The sequence below is a fragment of the Diaphorina citri genome, unplaced genomic scaffold, assembly GCF_000475195.1.
Source record: "Diaphorina citri unplaced genomic scaffold, Diaci psyllid genome assembly version 1.1 scaffold81, whole genome shotgun sequence".
Classification (NCBI taxonomy): domain Eukaryota; kingdom Metazoa; phylum Arthropoda; class Insecta; order Hemiptera; family Psyllidae; genus Diaphorina; species Diaphorina citri.
This window is the reverse complement of record NW_007377518.1, coordinates 343,300-361,198: the sequence shown is the minus strand read 5'-3', so window position 1 is coordinate 361,198 and position 17,899 is coordinate 343,300. Positions and strand designations below refer to the sequence as shown.

At 40.1% G+C, this 17,899-nt stretch overlaps 4 protein-coding genes and 1 long non-coding RNA gene across 5 annotated transcripts; 3 read left to right on the top strand and 2 right to left on the bottom strand.

Moving 5' to 3' along the window:
- Positions 1–511: 511 nt before the first annotated feature.
- On the top strand, positions 512–7,125 carry LOC103522948 (calpain-C-like; the record flags this gene model as incomplete). Its single annotated transcript, XM_008488033.3, has 16 exons — positions 512–770; positions 1,321–1,507; positions 1,817–1,891; positions 2,073–2,242; positions 2,695–2,867; positions 3,065–3,159; positions 3,507–3,620; positions 4,003–4,121; positions 4,458–4,503; positions 4,933–5,059; positions 5,304–5,338; positions 5,554–5,628; positions 5,810–5,979; positions 6,431–6,603; positions 6,653–6,744; positions 6,991–7,125. Coding segments are annotated over 16 exons (1,937 nt in total), but the record flags the coding sequence as incomplete, so codon positions are not given.
- A 640-nt stretch (positions 7,126–7,765) lies between these two features.
- Positions 7,766–8,483, bottom strand: LOC103522939 (putative alpha-L-fucosidase). The gene is made up of 2 exons (XM_008488024.2): positions 8,317–8,483; positions 7,766–7,955 (listed from the first exon to the last, which is right to left on the bottom strand). Exons 1-2 carry the CDS (start codon positions 8,466–8,468, stop codon positions 7,766–7,768), a joined length of 342 nt encoding a protein of 113 aa, XP_008486246.1. The 5' UTR covers positions 8,469–8,483.
- Positions 8,484–8,662: 179 nt separating this feature from the next.
- LOC113473007 lies at positions 8,663–9,328 on the top strand. Its single transcript, XR_003395115.1, has 2 exons — positions 8,663–9,119; positions 9,197–9,328. It is a non-coding gene; the product is annotated as an uncharacterized LOC113473007 (long non-coding RNA).
- A 512-nt stretch (positions 9,329–9,840) lies between these two features.
- On the bottom strand, positions 9,841–11,221 carry LOC103522930. Its single transcript, XM_008488015.2, has 3 exons — positions 10,926–11,221; positions 10,334–10,564; positions 9,841–9,857 (listed from the first exon to the last, which is right to left on the bottom strand). Exons 1-3 carry the CDS (start codon positions 11,032–11,034, stop codon positions 9,841–9,843), a joined length of 357 nt encoding a protein of 118 aa, XP_008486237.1. The 5' UTR covers positions 11,035–11,221.
- Positions 11,222–13,821: 2,600 nt separating this feature from the next.
- Positions 13,822–17,779, top strand: LOC108254172 (facilitated trehalose transporter Tret1-like). The gene is made up of 7 exons (XM_017449163.2): positions 13,822–13,975; positions 14,211–14,346; positions 14,601–14,759; positions 14,895–14,989; positions 15,058–15,633; positions 16,295–16,765; positions 17,072–17,779. Exons 1-7 carry the CDS (start codon positions 13,943–13,945, stop codon positions 17,348–17,350), a joined length of 1,749 nt encoding a protein of 582 aa, XP_017304652.1. The 5' UTR covers positions 13,822–13,942; the 3' UTR covers positions 17,351–17,779.
- Positions 17,780–17,899: the final 120 nt, after the last annotated feature.

The window sequence follows — 17,899 nt, the reverse complement described above, 5'->3', positions numbered from 1 at the left end:
ACGGACCTTTATAAGGCAGACGTGCTATTTACCGAGCTAATTAGGCTGGCATAGGTACATAGGTACTATCAACCACACACAACACAGGATAAAAGTTGTGAGTTGTGACAGTGGTTAGCTTTGGATTGAAATTTTGTGTGAACGCCTGGTATTTATTTTTAGGTATGCAATGTGCAACACATTTCTAGTGGATGTGCAAAAATACCAAAATCCTTCATCACTAATTTAACGTAGATAAGTACCTAATGTATGTAGGTACCTACTCGAGGAACAACATGTAGGTACCTACTTCGTTCATCCTCAACACAATTCCATTTCCTCCTAAACAATAATATTCTCTTCCACAGGTGACAAATGGTTGGTGTCCTGCCTTGGCGTCCTGTATCTGAGCAAGGGTCTCTTCTACCGAGTAGTACCTGCAGATTATCTACTCTAGGAAAAACATATAGGTACTTCGTTCATCCTCAACACAATTCCATTTCCTCCTAAACAATAATACTCTCTTCCACAGGTGACAAATGGTTGGTGTCCTGCCTTGGCGTCCTGTATCTGAGCAAGGGTCTCTTCTACCGAGTAGTACCTGCAGACCAAAGTTTCTCCAGCCCAGACCAATACGCCGGGGTATTCCGATTCCGACTGTGGTGGTGTGGGGAATGGGTGGAGGTACTGGTGGATGATCGTCTGCCCACCGTGAATGGAAAGCTGGCTTTCCTCCAGAGTGTACATTCGGACCAGTTTTGGCCCGGTCTGCTAGAGAAGGCGTATGCCAAGTGAGTAGATATAAAATCTGCATTACCTGCATACCTGTTTAATACATCGCCCATCTGATGAGGACATACTACGGGATGAGTATGCTACGACACAGACCCGTTGAGTCTAATGTAGCAGTTCTTTCATTGCTACGAAATAAATACGGCGTACAGCTTTCTTTTTTTTAACATCCCGAGAAAATTCCGTAATAGACAAAGACATGCTTTGAATTAGGAACTAGGATTTAGCCATCCCGGCCCGGAGCACAACCAAGTTCAACCATTCTTAACTTCAGTATTTTGTGGAAAAATTGGGGTTGCTAAAGTCACAAACTCCTAACAAACAATAATGTCATGTCTTGTTCTTAATGGAGTTTCAGTACTTTGTGAAGTTCCATATGAATTAAGATGAAATAAATAATAACTAATAGTACACGGGTCTAAAAACAGGAAAAGGCTAAGAAAAAGGAGCCACTTCATTTGGATATCTGGGACAGTTGGCCTGGAGGTGGAGGACACTAATAAATAATGTCATGAATTTTTCATTGAAATCCCATTTCGTCACTTTCAGATTACACGGTTCATACGAAGCTCTCAAATACGGGACTATGCTGGATGGTTTGGCCGATCTGACGGGCGGAATCACAGAAAGCATCAGCATCCGACAAGACCCCACCAGCTCGGGAAGACTGCTCAACAAACTCCTGGACATGACCAGCCTCATCACGTGCACTGTACAGAGTTCTCAACCCCAACCGGTAGGCCTAGTAGAATTCCGGAGGTCTAGTAGAACTATCCGGAGAATTCCGGACACCAAAGTAGAAAATTCCGATATTTCATGTACCTGTTTTGGTCCTTGCCCAATGGTCAGGTCCACGATTAGAGTTAAGAATAGGTACACAAAGAGCCTACTCTGAAGGTAAAGTGTAAGGGCGAACTGCCTTAAAGGTGGGGTTAAGCTTACACGGTGAAGAGTTCAAACTTGGTTGACGTTTGACTCTTGGATTAAGAAATCTGTCTGTTTGTTATTGTTGATTTCAAACTTCTGTTTCTTTTCTTTTTTCCAGACGAGACCCAATTCTGAAAAGTTGGCCAACGGAATTCAAATAGGAATCAATTACAGACTGTATGCACTAGAAAGGGTGAGTATAACTTTTTGTCATTGCCACCAAAATATTGACTTAATAAGTGACGTTGACGGTCCGTGAGTGAAAAAGTGAAAATATTTCCCCTTACGTTTCAAAACCTCCTCGGACCTTTTCCACTAACCTCTCAAGTTCCTCCTCATATTACTAATACATATTTCCTATTTTCTAATTGCAGATAGAAACATATGACGGTGAACCTGTGCAGCTGGTCAAGCTAAGAAATCCTCTGGGTGGGGGAGGAGAATACATAGGGGCGTGGTCACGTGACAGTTCTAACTGGGACGCGGTTAGCGCTCATGATAAGGAAACTCTGGGTGTGCGACATCTAGCAGATGGCGAATTCTGGTAAGTAAAATACAAGCTGTCGAACTTTCTTGACCTGGCGGGGCGGAGAGTTGCCGCGCTCCTTAATATTACTGGAACTTGGCTTAGCACACTGCTGTGCACTCAGACCTCTTGTTTCTCCTGCTTGGATGGGACTGAAATGTTCTTTTACTCCCCCAGTATAACGACTAACGTCTACATTTTACCTCTTTCTATCTCCCAACCAGCTTCAGTGATGTAGTGGTTATTGTAGGAGACTTTGGATCTGGAAGTTGGTGCTTTGAGACCAAGTCATGTCATGAAATTTATCAAATTACACAATACACATACACAATTAAATTATTTCTCTCTCCCCTTCCTGACTCCTTTTCTACCCAAGTGCATGCATAGGCATAACTTGGGATACAGCTGTCTCGTCTGTTCTAATTCTAATTATACCTGGTTTACAATTTTCTCTTGAAACATTCTTGCAGGATTTCGTACGCGGACTTTCTCAAGGCTTTCACTCATCTCGAGGTGGTCCATCTGGATTCCGAAACCAGCCGAGACGAACCGAGCCTCCATCACAAAAACACGTGGCAGATGAGACTCTTCCAGGGGACGTGGCAGAGAGGGGTCACTGCCGGGGGCTGTCGAAACAATCCAGGTGAGTGGGGTGTACCACAGGGAGGTAGAGTGGGAGCTCTCAAATTGAGAAACAAAACGGAACTCGGGGGTATTCCGCACTTTCTACTCCACGCTTAGAAAAAACGTAATACCGTTAGCAAAATATCTTCTGCACGTAGAACAACTCCGCTTTTTGAGGTTCAAATACTATATTCACATCGAAATTTCGTGTTGCAGAAACGTTCCACATCAATCCGCAACTTCACCTGATATTGAGCGAGCTGGAAGAAGTCATCATATCTCTCAACCAACACAGTATCATGGAGCCTAAGGTGAGTAGGATTCCCCGTAAATAGAATATAAAGTTGTGTCCACAGGTCCACACACATAGTCGACGGCCATCGTTCGACGTCGACTCAACCGTCCACACTTCCTCAACAACCTCGTCGATCGACGGCCGTTGTGTGGAGACAGCTCAAGATTGTCAATAAAATATTTCAATCGGTGATTTGAGGGGAAAAATGATCTTACCTCCTCAGCTCCAAAATTAATTTGCGTTCAACTTGAAACCTTCAATAGTGTAGGCCGGGCGGCGCGGCGCTTCGAACTCTTGAAGTTCGCGCACTTTACGTGCCTCCGACGCTTGATAATCCACTCAACTCCTGTTTTCTCTCCCCAGGTGATTGGATTTACCGGATATTCGTTACCCAAATCTAGTTCAGAAAACACAGGCCGCGCCTTCTTCAAGAAGAACAAGTCCTTAGTCAACTCTCAGTACACCAATAGTCGTCAAGTAAGTCGATTGATTTGACCAATAGTCGTCGATTGATTATCGATTAATTTCAATATAACAAGGCTCTGGCCAGGGAGAAACTACAGTTCTTTTAAAATGCTATAGTAAGACAGCAATCCTTCTAAATTGCTACATTGAAACTAAAGTCCTTTTAAATTCAATGTAGGTATACCTAGTTTTTAGGTCTCCAAGTGATGCAGTTATTCACTATTACCTACCTACACGTAAATACCGAGGTAAAAAAGTAGAAAGCCACGAATAAACTTGTGGGTTGTGGGCTTTTGGATAACCAATATTAGAACCTTAATACGTAAACGTTCTACGAAACAGTTTCTCTTAATGGATACTAACATGTGCATTATAAATTTTTATGATTTTTCAGGTGAGTCACAGATGTCAGTTAGAGCAGGGCAGCTATCTCGTGTTACCAACCACCTTTGAACCAGGTCAAGAGTCTGGCTTTACGCTTCGAGTTTACTCCAGTAATCCGTTGAAGCTAAAGTAAGTATGGGACAAACACTTAGGAGGCAGTTCTTGTCTCAAAATTCGAGATTATTGAGAACAAGTGATTCTCATATTGTGAACTGTTCTTTGACGTAAAAGATCTATGTACAAAGGCCTCAAATGGGTCACTGGGTCAGTCCATTGAATCTTTAGGAGGCAGTTCTTGTCTCAAATATTGAGATTATTGAGAACGAGTGATTCTCATATTGTGAACTGTTCTTTGACGTAAAAGATCTATGTACAAAGGCCTCAAATGGGTCACTGGGTCAGTCCATTGAATCATTGATTAAGAAAATCAAATAATTTACTTGATGATTCATTTTTTCATTTCAGGTTACTGGATTCGTTACCATCTGTTCTAAAATCCGCCATTGTAAAGGTAGGTAACATAATTACTAGTGGTTGTGGTTCAGTGAATAAAGGAACTAGGGACCTCTGTGGGGTAGCCATAAACCTGTGTTTGACTTGACATTGACATACAAATTTCCAATTTCGTCAAAAGCTAACAAACCTTTCAGGAGCTATGGTAAAAGATGGAATTTGCGGGGTTCCGAAGGCACAATATATGGAGTTCAAATTCTAAAGCCAGCCCCTCACGCTCCGACTGTCTGACAGAACTAGGTCTCTCAGACAGTCTGAAGACTGAATTCGGTATCTTTTTCTGCCACACACTTTCCGGCGCGGTGGTCTATCCGACAGTGACTGTGAAAATTGAGCGTTAGTGGTTGGAAAGTTCCCTTTTTGTGTTGAACATGAAAATTGAACAAACCCTTCAACCGTGCTTCAACGACCGTGTTCCATATTTCAGGCACCCTCATCTCTAGATACCAAAAGTTTTAGTCAGTATGAAGCTGTGTTCTTGCAATTAGCGGATGAGCATCGGACAGTCAACGCATTTGAGTTACAGGAGCTTCTGGATGCTTGCCTACCAAATGGTAAGTCATGAAAATGTAATAGATAGTTAGTTACTCGAATTACTTCATTCATGTTACCGGTATTATCTAGGTCTCTACTTATGTACCGGCGTATTCCATATTGGTTCTAAAAGAATCAAAAGATAAAACAGAAGATAGAGGAATTACTGCTAACTACCTACAGTACTTTCCTATCACCTTTAGTTCTATACCTACATCAATTACCTAATTAATAAATTAATTATTTTCTTTCCTCTCGTTTCAGATTATATTAAAAGTTGTGCATGCATGGAAGTTTTGGTCCTTGCCCAATGGTCAGGTCCACGATTAGAGTTAAGAATAGGTACACAAAGAGCCTACTCTGAGGATAAAGCGTAAGGGCGAACTGCCTTAAAGGTTGGGTTAAGCTTACACGGTGAAGAGTTCAAACTTGGTTGACGTTTAACTCTTGTATTAAGAAATCTGTCTGTTTGTTATTGTTGATTTCAAACTTCTGTTTCTTTTCCTTTTTCCAGACGAGACCCAATTCTGAAAAGTTGGCCAACGGAATTCAAATAGGAATCAATTACAGACTGTATGCACTAGAAAGGGTAAGTGTAACTTCTTGTCATTGCCACCAAAATATTGACGTAATAAGTGACGTTGACGGTCCGTGAGTGAAAAAGTGAAAATATTTCCCCTTACGTTTCAGAACCTTCTCGGACCTTTTCCACTAACCTCTCAAGTTCCTCCTCATATTACTAATACATATTTCCTATTTTCTAATTGCAGATAGAAACATATGACGGTGAACCTGTGCAGCTGGTCAAGCTAAGAAATCCTCTGGGTGGGGGAGGAGAATACATAGGGGCGTGGTCACGTGACAGTTCTAACTGGGACGCGGTTAGCGCTCATGATAAGGAAACTCTGGGTGTGCGACATCTAGCAGATGGCGAATTCTGGTAAGTAAAATACAAGCTGTCGAACTTTCTTGACCTGGCGGGGCGGAGAGTTGCCGCGCTCCTTAATATTACTAGAACTTGGCTTAGCACACTGCTGTGCACTCAGATCTCTTGTTTCTCCTGCTTGGATGGGACTGAAATGTTCTTTTACTCCCCCAGTCTAACGACTAACGTCTACATTTTACCTCTTTCTCTCTGCTTCAGTGATGTAGTGGTTATTGTAGGAGACTTGGAGATTTTGGATCTGGAAGTTGGTGCTTTGAGACCAAGTCATGTCATGAAATTTATCAAATTACACAATACACATACACAATTAAATTATTTCTCTCTCCCCTTCCTGACTCCTTTTCTACCCAAGTGCATGCATAGGCATAACTTGGGATACAGCTGTCTCGTCTGTTCTAATTCTAATATACCTAGTTTACAATTTTCTCTTGAAACATTCTTACAGGATTTCGTACGCGGACTTCCTCAAGGCTTTCACTCATCTTGAGGTGGTCCATTTGGATTCCGAAACCAGCCGAGACGAGCCGAGCCTCCATCACAAGAACACGTGGCAGATGAGACTCTTCCAGGGGACGTGGCAGAGAGGGGTCACTGCCGGGGGCTGTCGAAACAATCCAGGTGAGTGGGGTGTACCACAGGGAGGTAGAGTGGGAGCTCTCAAATTGAGAAACAAAACGGAACTCGGGTGTGTTTCGCTTCAATATTTACGAAGCCAAAGATCCTCTCCAGAACGGAACCATCAAAATGACGCTGTCCGAGGTAAGATTCGGATCTTGGGATCTTCTTTTCTGTTCTAGGTGTGTCCACACATAGTCGACGGCCATCGATCGGTCGTCAATCGACGGCGGGTCTACTATGTTTAGACACAGCTTTAGAAACCTTTCAACCTACCACGGTCTTCCGTATACCTTGTACTTGATGTTTAAAGGTGCGTTAACACAACTGTCGACGCGACGGTTCAAGATTATGTAATCTACAAATAGGTTATGTACCTTTGTGTTTCAGTGGCTGAAATCATCTCTTGCATGCTAGGGGATCATGGTTCTGAAATCATCATTGGACCGTGGACCGACCAATACAAGAGTTTCAACTTTTGCTGGGACTTCCACCAGTGAACCAGTTCCCGAAATTCTTGAAACTGTCTGTCGACGCGACGGTTCAAGATTGTGTAATCTACAAATGTAGATTTTGTAGATAATAAATAATGTGGATAATAAATACAAGTAATATGTATTTCGATCACTTTGTGTTTCAGTGGCTGAAATCATCTCTAGCATGCTAGGGGATCATGGTTCTGAAATCATCATTGGACCGTGGACCGACCAATACAAGAGTTTTAACTTTTGCCGGGACTTCCACCAGTGAACCAGTTCCCGAAAGTGTAATCTACAAAAATGTAGATTTTGTAGATAACAAATACAAGTAATATGTATTTCGATCACTTTGTGTTTCAGTGGCTGAAATCATCTCTTGCATGCTAGGGGATCATTGTTCTGAAATCATCATTGGACCGTGGACCGACCAATACAAGAGTTTTAACTTTTGCCGGGACTTCCACCAGTGAACCAGTTCCCGAAATTCTTGAAACTCGCCGATTTTCTACCCCGCTCAAAATACTTCTTTCACTTCTTTGTTATTTAAAAAATATTTCAGTACAAATTAAAATTATTATTGTTTGACAACACTTTTTATGCGTGCTATATTGTTTTGAAATATAATTGACCGTTTTAGTTTTTAAGGTATTTTTTTAAATCGTGTCCCCGAGATCTCTACATCTAATCTACTCTAGACTTTGGGTAGAGACAGGCACATCTAAAATGATCCGGGACACAACTCGAGACCTGAAGTTTCCCTCAAACTCACCGACCAAATCTCGCTTGGGTCCGATATCCATAGAGTTCCAACTGAAGGCATACTTGGAAGGCCAGAGAGTATATCCTTCATGATGCTTACTCGTGAGAACAACATACCTGAAACAATCAAAGATTTAAGTAAAGCTGTGTCCGAACCACATAGGTACCTGAAATAAACAAAGATAAGTAAAACTGTGACCAACATAATCGACGACCGTCGATGGATGTCGACTGAAACCGTCCACACTGCCTCGATCAGGTAGACCTGACAGGTACACCTGATAGTGTGTGTGCTCTTCAGGTATTAGGTAGACCTGATCAGATGTACCTGTCAGGTCTACCTGATAGTGAGTGGCTGGCCTTCGTCAAGACAGTAAGGGCGAGTTATAGTCTGCAGAAACAGCACCAAAAAATGGTAGGAACTCTTTTAGTTCAAAATATTTTTATGAGACAAAGGAGTGCCGACATTTGTACTTACTTTGCCCCCGAACTAGCCAAAATATCTGCCCAATGATTGGCATCGAAGAACTCAGCGGTGAAATCCTTGGCGAAATCCTGATAGGTGAATCCTGGCTTGTAGTTCCTTTCCATGAACTTCGTCACTGTGGAGTTGGGGTTTTCTGAAAGCATGGACAATGGATGTGTTAGCCTTCGAGGAGATTTTGTTGAGGCAATGATTCGATATGTCAGTAACTAGGGTCTAGGACACTCTGGGAGTATTTGGGATGCTTTTTGTCATGATTTCTGACGTAGCTAATAAGTTAATTTCCTAATTTGACAAATAATATTATTCACTTCTTTCTCCTTTATTATTGTTTGACAACACTTTTTATGCGTGCTATATTGTTTTGAAATATAATTGACCGTTTTAGTTTTTAAGGTATTTTTTTAAATTGTTAAATTTTATTCATTGTTATTTTTGTAGGCTAAATCATTAAAATGATTTTCGTTTTTTGTTTGTAATGTAAAATTTTGTAAGATAATCTAGTATTAAGGAACTAAAGGTACCTATTAAATTAAATGGGTGTGGTTCACCTGATTTAATGATCTTTAAATGTTAATTCAATTCAAGGGCGATGATGGTGCTATTAAAACAAAAATAACTATAATTTATATTGCAATAAATTATGGTTTATCGAGCTAGCTAGATAATCAATTTTTACTTTAAAATACATTTTTTTTTGTCCTTCGTTATGCTTTAATTTACCAACTATAGCTTCTAAGAAGTAGGTAATAAATCTATTGTTTGTAAATATAAATCCAATATTATTTTTGTTATAAGTGGACTTTTAAATTTTATTTAATTCCATACATAAGATACATAGGTATAACCCATAATCTTCTCTGTAATCGATTAGGATGACTTTTAAATTTTATTTAATTCCATACATAAGATACATAGGTATAACCCATAATCTTCTCTGTAATCGATTAGGATTAGGGACATAACAGATACCTACTAACTTACCAACAAAAGGAGAACAGACGAACAATAACATCACATACAGAACATTATACTGGTATACATAAAACGTATACATTAAGTTATCGATACTGCCAACCGGTCCCAAAAGAGTGGGATACATCACATACAGAACATTATACTGGTATACATAAAACGTATACATTAAGTTATCGATACTGCCAACCGGTCCCAAAAGAGTGGGATCTGTACGCATCCCAAGAAGACGGGCATTTAACGAAAAGACGTGTTCCGGATGTTATATCCCACACTGTGGGATTAACTGTGGGATTCCCACAGTCTCAGCAGTTGGAATTCAAGATCTCCTATTTGGTAACACAAGTGAGACCAAGTGATCCTTAGGGTTCAACCTCCGATGTTGACAAATTTCAAAGTCCACGCCCATGCACTCTAAAACTGACTGTGGCTCAAATTAAATCCAAAACCTGTTTAGTGTCAGATATAAAAAAAACTCCCAAGTTCAAGATGATGGAGGTATAAATTCGTTTGACATCTAATGTAGTCTAGAAACAGGGCGTCCTAAGCGTTCCGGATATCTGGCATAGTGGGAATTGGGATGTGATATTCCAGCCATGTTAGTAGGTACCTAGATAATCTATGTTCACTGTGGTACCTAACTACCAGTTTTGGAATCCACGACAGTCCGTTCCTTATACAACATCCTCCTTCCACACCTATTGCCCTATCATCTACCTTAAGTAACGAAATAGGTACGTACATAATCTCGCTGAAAGGAAAAAGAAAATTTGACTTAGCTAGGTCACAAAATAATAATAATAATAATAATAATAATAACACTAACTAATCTGCAATGTAACGTCTTGAAAGCGGTAGGGCACGGGTTCGATTCCCGCCGAGGGCGGATTTTATCCTGAACGGATAATGTTTGTTCTCGGAACGACAGACTTTCTCCTATCCTGTCTTCCTCTCTTCGATTTCGAGACGATAAGACCTTAGTCGTTACAGATCCCTCTATCAAACCTCTTAAAATAAAAAGAAATAGTTGACTTACTTTGAGGACATCTGGGTACATAGGGCTCGATTTCATAGGCACCGCTATTACGAATATCATTCTGCATTCTCTTCCCCATTTTGCCTCCCGAGTAAGACGGCCTTAACACTTTTACGTCTTTCCGTTTAGTTCCGGAGTCAGACCTCAGGGGCGGTAGTGCTTTTCCGTTCTCAACAATGGTTTCCATAAATTTCCTGTGTACGTGAGCGAGCTGACTTTCACGAATTAGTTCTGGAATGAGAAATAAAATTGGTTATTTAAATTGGCTTTTTTAAAACGTAAAGGAGTGTCCACACAGGGTCGACCCCGTCGATAGACGTCCCCTGAAACCGTACACTGCCTCGACGACATAGATTCACCTATTCACCTCCGTTCGATCGACCACCGATCGATCGACGGCGTCTATGTATGGACACAGCTTAAGAAGGTGTTTACTTCTGTGTTCTACCAGGTTGTTAACAACGTTCTACAATTTACAAGGATACAAGGTGCAGTTACAATTTAACCTTTTCAGCTAGTAGGGAAGTAAAGTAGGAAAAAAGAAAGTAATACTCCGAAAATTTTAGGTTCAGATTTTTTTTTTTATACTTACCTTTAATAAATTGTTTGCTCTCTATAGACTGGTCAGGCTTGTGGTGCGTGTACATACCACTACCTCGGTATACTGTGGGCGCCGTATTATAATTTGAATAGTCCATCATATAAAATTATCGGAGCAGACTTTATCACGTTAGTTTGACGCTCTAGATCTCGACACAAAGAGTGAAAAGCTCTGAAAAAGATCTCGGAATAAAACCCTTATGAAACTCTTTGAAAAAGGTCTCGAAAATAAAACCCTAAAATCGGTGTACTTTATAAAAATTTAAAATGGTTACTAGTCACTATTCACTTGTCGTATACGCAGAGTACACCCTCGTAAATTATTGTTTACATAAACATCTCTTCATTACCATGGCAACCAAGTGGTTACGACAATTTTACTGACGGTAATTTGATTTATAGTTTGGGAATTTATGCTCCTTCGATTAACTCATAAATTAGGTAGGGTGATTGATTAATTAATAAATCAAGTTAAGAAACTACCTGCCTACTCAGGTGCGTGACCGAGTGGTTATTACACGTGCAAACCAACGCCGGAGATCCTGGATTCCATATTCGATTCCAGGCGGAGTCGATTTTTTCTTTTTTTTTCTATGTGGTTGGAGTTTACAGTGCACTCAGGCTCATTAATTAGGACTTGGGTAGCTACATTAATCAACAAGGAACGAGTGTAGACATTACCTTTACACTGGCACCTTTGTCAACTTACCTATTTGGAATCGTTCCTCCAAGGAAGGTAGATGTTCTTTCTTCTGTTTGGACCTCGGTTTTGGTTTGACCAAAGGCTCAGGAAGAGTGACTTTTCCGTAAGCCATTAAACTTTGGAGACGAGCCTTTTCTTTTTCCACGTTTGCTGAAAATAATGTAATGCTTTTCATTGATTTTTTTATGTACACCTGGTATCTCACTAACTATGCAATGTGCTGATTGTTAAAACTATGCACTAACTAACATTACAAGTGTATACAGATTGACGATACGAGTTGATGAGAATTAATAGCAAATGAGGCTCTTAGTAATGCTGTGATACCCTCTAAAGTTGTGAAAAAGCTCTCTGCTTTACCACAAAGATTCATGATTTGATGATATTTACCTTGTAGGGAACGAACATATCTCCACGACTGTAAAACAGAGCAACAGGAGCGGCAACTTTGGTCAAATTATACTGCGGCACTTTCTTACTTCCATAGTGCTCTAGGTTTCCTTTGAACCCGTAGTCATAGTGTTGATACTTTCCTGAAAACCAGAGGATAAATGTAAACTCAAGAAAGCAGAAATATGTGACTGCATGTGTTGGAGTTTGTTCGAATATCTCAACCCATCAGGGCCGTACTTATGAGAGGCCTAAATACGGCTGTGACCTAGACTCCCCCGGTATATGACTGTTTGGACTCCCTCAATGATATTAGGTCAATTAGGTACGAACCTACCACGGTACATAATTAAAATAATAATTACACGACCTAAATAATTTAGATTGTCATTGTCATAATCATAACTAAACCTACAACTACTCACATCTCAATCTTGTGAGAATAAAACTGAGAATAGACTCGTCCCTACAAGGACTTTTCCACAGTTTTGTGAAGTTCACAGATTTTCAAATTGAGAGATCACCTCACTTTTTTACAGAGGTTAGATAGAGGAAACTGTAATTGTTGAGGTCTTCTCGTCCCGAAAGCGAATAGAGAAGTAAGTCAGGATTGGAGAAAGCCAGCCGTTCCGAGAACAAACCTTATCTGTTTAGGATGAAGTTCGTCCTGGGCGAAAATCGAACCCGCGACCTAGCGTACTTTTTTCAGCTTATACCGTAGCATAAAAATAAATGAGTCAGTACCAGAGAGAGAAAAAAAAAAAATGTAAAGATATTCTGATAATAGATATTCTACATCTTCTATATTCAGAAACCTGTTTATGTAACGGCAGAAATATACATAGGTACACATTGCGTGTAAACAAAATATTATACATACGAGTATATTGATATAAAAATAAAATAAATAAATAAATGACAGCTAAATTACTTTTTTATGTAGGTACTTACATCCTTACAAAAATCTCATTTTGAGGTAGATAAACGTTGACTATTGGGGAAAATTGTTTTACAAATGAAGAAATATTTCTAGTTCTACTATTCTAAATTTACGAACAATATAGAATAATCACAGATAAAACTAAAACTTTGTCTTGTTATCACCAAGGAATGCTGAGAACTAAGACCTATTGAACATTTTCTCTCCAGAATCAAAACAATCATGACATCACAGGGCCACTTGGCGGTGATTAGGTTCATTAATAGAATAGTAAAACAGAGGTGTAGCCCGGGTGTAGTACTTCGACTCAAGTATAGAGTTTAGCGTCCAACCGCTGGCTGCCCCTCACTGATTAGTTTTTCTTCAAAGTGCGAGTATACTCGTAGGTGCATACTTGCATAGGACATACCTATTTGTGTCTTGTGCCTACAACTTGGAAGATACACTTTTCAATCTTCTCTGACCGGTTTTTACCACTCTTCTATGACTAACTTACAAGAAAATTATACAAGTTGGAAAATCTCCAGGTGATCTGGGATAATCAGATGCTAAAAAATTATATAACTAAGTAGGTAGGTATTCCCAGAAATCATCTGCCTATTTTTTATAGTCCAAGGTTTGTTGTGAATTCGCATAGTGCGTGTTCAGTGTTAGTGGGAGTTTTGCGTCCAACCGCTCGTAGGTGCATACTTGCATAGGACATACCTACTTGTGTCTTGTGCCTACAACTTGGAAGATGGATACACTTTTCAATCTTCTCTGTTGGAAAATCTCCAGGTGATCTGGGATAATCAGATGCTAAAAATTTATATAACTAGGTAGGTATTCCCAGAAATCATCTGCCTATTTTTTATAGTCCAAGGTTTGTTGTGAATTCGCATAGTGCGTGTTCAGTGTTAGTGAGTATTGCAGAGTCGGTAGCTCTGTAGATTGAAGTCAAGTTTACTGTGCGACTCCGGTTTTTGACGAGAAAATCATGGGTTGCTGCTCACTAGCTTTAATAAGACAGGTCAGTTTTAGCCTTTCGTGGAGGCCCTTTACTTTTTTTTAGTAGGTAAATCTTTTAGTCCTAGAGCTCTATTTTTACTATAGGACGCCCAGAAATAATATCTGGGCTTCTTCCGTGTCCTTCATATTTGTATACGGATAAAGGGATAATATTGTGTATTTATAACAGATATTTTTTTTTATTTTAAAGTGAAATAATAATACCTTCTTAATTTATTTATCTAAAACTTTTTCAGACCTTGGCAACAGCAGGTCCAAATCTGTCGAGCTTAGGAGATGGAATGAGCTTGGGATTTTCAGCCATCATATTAGCACAACTGGGAAATGCGAACTCCACAATTCATATCACAACCGAACAAGGATCAACTATAGGTGAGATATTTTAACACATACGTTAATTTTATTATCATACTCGTAATTTGGGGTCGTCCATGAAATCGAAGACGGCTGAAAGATGGCTAAGATTAAAATGGAGCCTAAAATATAGGCCCTTCAAAAATAATAATAAAATACAAGTACGAGTAATAAGTATATCTAAAATCAAATTTTACACCAAATTCCATTTATTTATTTCAAAGGTAGGTATTTCTAATGGTTATATCAATCAATGTTTTCATTTGTTTCAGCGAGTATCGTAACCCTACCGATTATCATATCATTTGCTCTGAGCAGTTACCTCATGAATGTGTATGGTAGACGTTTGACCAATCTTATTCTCTGTGCACCATTTGTCCTCGGTTGGATCATCATCTCTTTGTCAACACAAGTTTGGTCGATCTATGTTGGCAGATGGTAATAATAAAATACAAGTACGAGTGATAAGTATGTCTAAAATCAAATTTTACACCAAATTCCATTTATTTATTTCATAGGTAGGTATTTCTAATGGTTATATCAATCATTGTTTTCATTTGTTTCAGCGAGTATCGTAACCCTGCCGATTATCATATCATTTGCTCTGAGTAGTTACCTCATGAATGTGTATGGTAGACGTTTCACCAATCTTATTCTCTGTGTACCATTTGTCCTCGGTTGGATCATCATCTCTTTGTCAACACAAGTTTGGTCGATCTATGTTGGCAGATCAGTTACCTCATGAATGTGTATGGTAGACGTTTGACCAATCTTATTCTCTGTGTACCATTTGTCCTCGGTTGGATCATCATCTCTTTGTCAACACAAGTTTGGTCGATCTATGTTGGCAGATTCATAACTGGTCTTGGCGCTATTCTTGCAAGTTCTTCAGGAATTGTTTACATTGCAGAGGTTACTGATCCGGAATATCGTGGTTTCTTTTTAGCTCTCAGAAGTTTGGCTGGTTGCAGTGGATTTTTTGTCACACATTTACTGGGTACGTTCCTCCATTGGAAATGGGCAGCTGCTGTGTGTGCCTTGGTCCCCTTGGTCAGTTTGGTGTTCGTCTACTTCACACCAGAATCCCCACCCTGGCTTGCTTCTAAAGGGTTCACAGTTGAGGCTGAACAAGCTTCTCAATGGTTGAGAGGAGGCGAGGCAGATCCTCAAATCAAATCAGAATTACCAGTCCCCCATACGCACAAGTTGACCATCAGAGAATGGAAGAAAAACATTTTATTACGTTCAAGGAATACCTACCAAGAAACAATAAAGTTAAGCACCCTTGATCTTGGTGTACATCAGGTACATATTCAGGGGAGGTCAGGGGGGCTCGCCCTCAGGGTTTATTTTTCTCCATTACTGTAGGCCAGACTTCGAAAATTTGGAGCATATCCCCGGGTACATGACTGTTTGGACTCTTGCCTCCCCCCCTCACCCGCAGAGATCTATAAAATTATGAACTACTGAAGTTACTTTTTGTCGGACCTAAAGGTGTGACCACACATAGTCGAGGGCCGGTCGACTATGTTTGGACAGACCTTTAGGGCACAACCGACACTACACAAACTGCCAGACCAATCAATCTAAACTTACCCTAGATTCGTAGAAGCTGAACCCATCAGCAGAAACTTCCCTCTGTTTTAAGTATCGTTTTATGATAAGTTTGGCGGTCAGAGGCCTTGACTTAGGGCAGTAAATAACAAGCTTAAGGCTAGGGTCGTATTAGAGCTTTGGACCGATCTGAATAATGCTGGTAATTTGTAAACTTAACCCGGATCAACTCGATATAATCTGATTAGCTCTTGAAGCTTCCTAGTTTCCTAATCCTGCCACCTACCGCCTACAAGCTTCGTAGATTCGTAGAAGCTGAACCCGTCCTTTAGGGCTGTTTGCCCCTACACCCAAGCCTCGGAGTGGGTGTTTTGTGTATAAAAAACTTACCCTAAGTACCATCCTCAAATAGCGGGCGGTCATCATAGACGCATTGTCCGGTAGGAACAGCAATCTGCTGAAGTACGCGGCAGGAGCCAGGCCTATCATGAGATGTATCTTATCATTGTACTCGGGCCTTGTATTACACATGGCGAAGAACATGGTAGTGCCTAGAGAGTGCCCAAGAGCGGTAACTTTCTATACCGTGGACCTCATGAGCCAATTTTCTTCCGATGTCAATGAATATACTGCAACAATAGCTATTGACTTGGTACGATTAGTCATGTCAACCGTCACTTGTGCTCTGGTTCGAATAATTGGAAGGAGAAAACTAGCACTGTTTTCATGTTTTGGCACTTCCATTTCATTATTGGGTCTGGGTTTGGTACTCAAACTGCCTCGGGAGCAAGTGTCTTCGTTCATTCCAGTCATTCTGTTGGTATCCCATACAATATTCGTGTTCACTGGCCTTTATCAGTTACCTTGGATCATGATTGGAGAGGTAAGAATATATGGCAATTTCTCATCATTTTATTTTAACACCTTCTAATTACGGATACTGATGTTGTGCCATCCTTACGTAACAAAACTTCATAAACCTAAAAGATGAGAGTGAGGAAATATTGCTTAGTAATTATTTTGCATACACGACCATGATTATTAAGACTTACACTTACAACTAACGTGGACTCAAACTTTGTAGTTTGGACCTATAGATTTAATGGTAAAATTTTTGTTCAGTGTAGTGAATAAAACGATGTAAAACATGAATAATTTTTCAAGATGTTCTTTTTTCTTCTCCTTGCAGCTATTTCCGCAAGTCACACGAGAGGTGGGCAATGGGATCACAACGTTTGCCGCCTACATCATGCTGTTCAGTTGCGTCAAGATTGCGCCCCTAGTGTTTAACACCCTCGGCATTGCAGATGGATTCCGCCTATACGGGTGTATTGTAGCGTGTGGCTTCGCTTTCGTCTACTTTTTTCTGCCCGAAACGAAGAGCAAAACTTTGAAGGAAATCGAAGACAGTTTCAAGATGAACTCGATGCCGTCTAGACCGGTGGACAAGATTGTGGGGACGTTGTGACAAGATCGACTGGCTCTCGGCGTGAACGACCTATTGTCCGTCGTGTTAAAGCGCTCTAAAGGGGGAAAAAGTGGCTTTGGCACTGAATAGCCGAAGACAAAAAGAGTGAAAAGGCGTCAAATGAGTCTTCTGTCTTCCAACACACTAAAGAATTTTAGTTGTGTTGAGTGTGAATGATCATCACAAATGTACCTAGTCCCTCGATTACCTATAACTGTGCTAAAATCTGCTAAATTTTATGACTTAACTTGAAGTCGAACCATCACGATCCAAATACCAAATCCCACTCAACGGCGCCAACCTTCACGTTACACTGAGGTTTGTTTATATCAAACTTTCAAGACAGTAATGAAATAAATAATATGACAAAATATCACAGAATGAAAATAAATAAAAACACTGGTCAATTTACGGATCTCACTTATCGTTTATTTTGTACTTTGTGTCTAGTGTTGTCCATCAAGTCGATGGCTTTCTCGAACACCATTTTCTTCGCGTCTTTGCCCCAGATGAAGTCCATATGATTGAATGTTGACTTGGGGAGTAAAT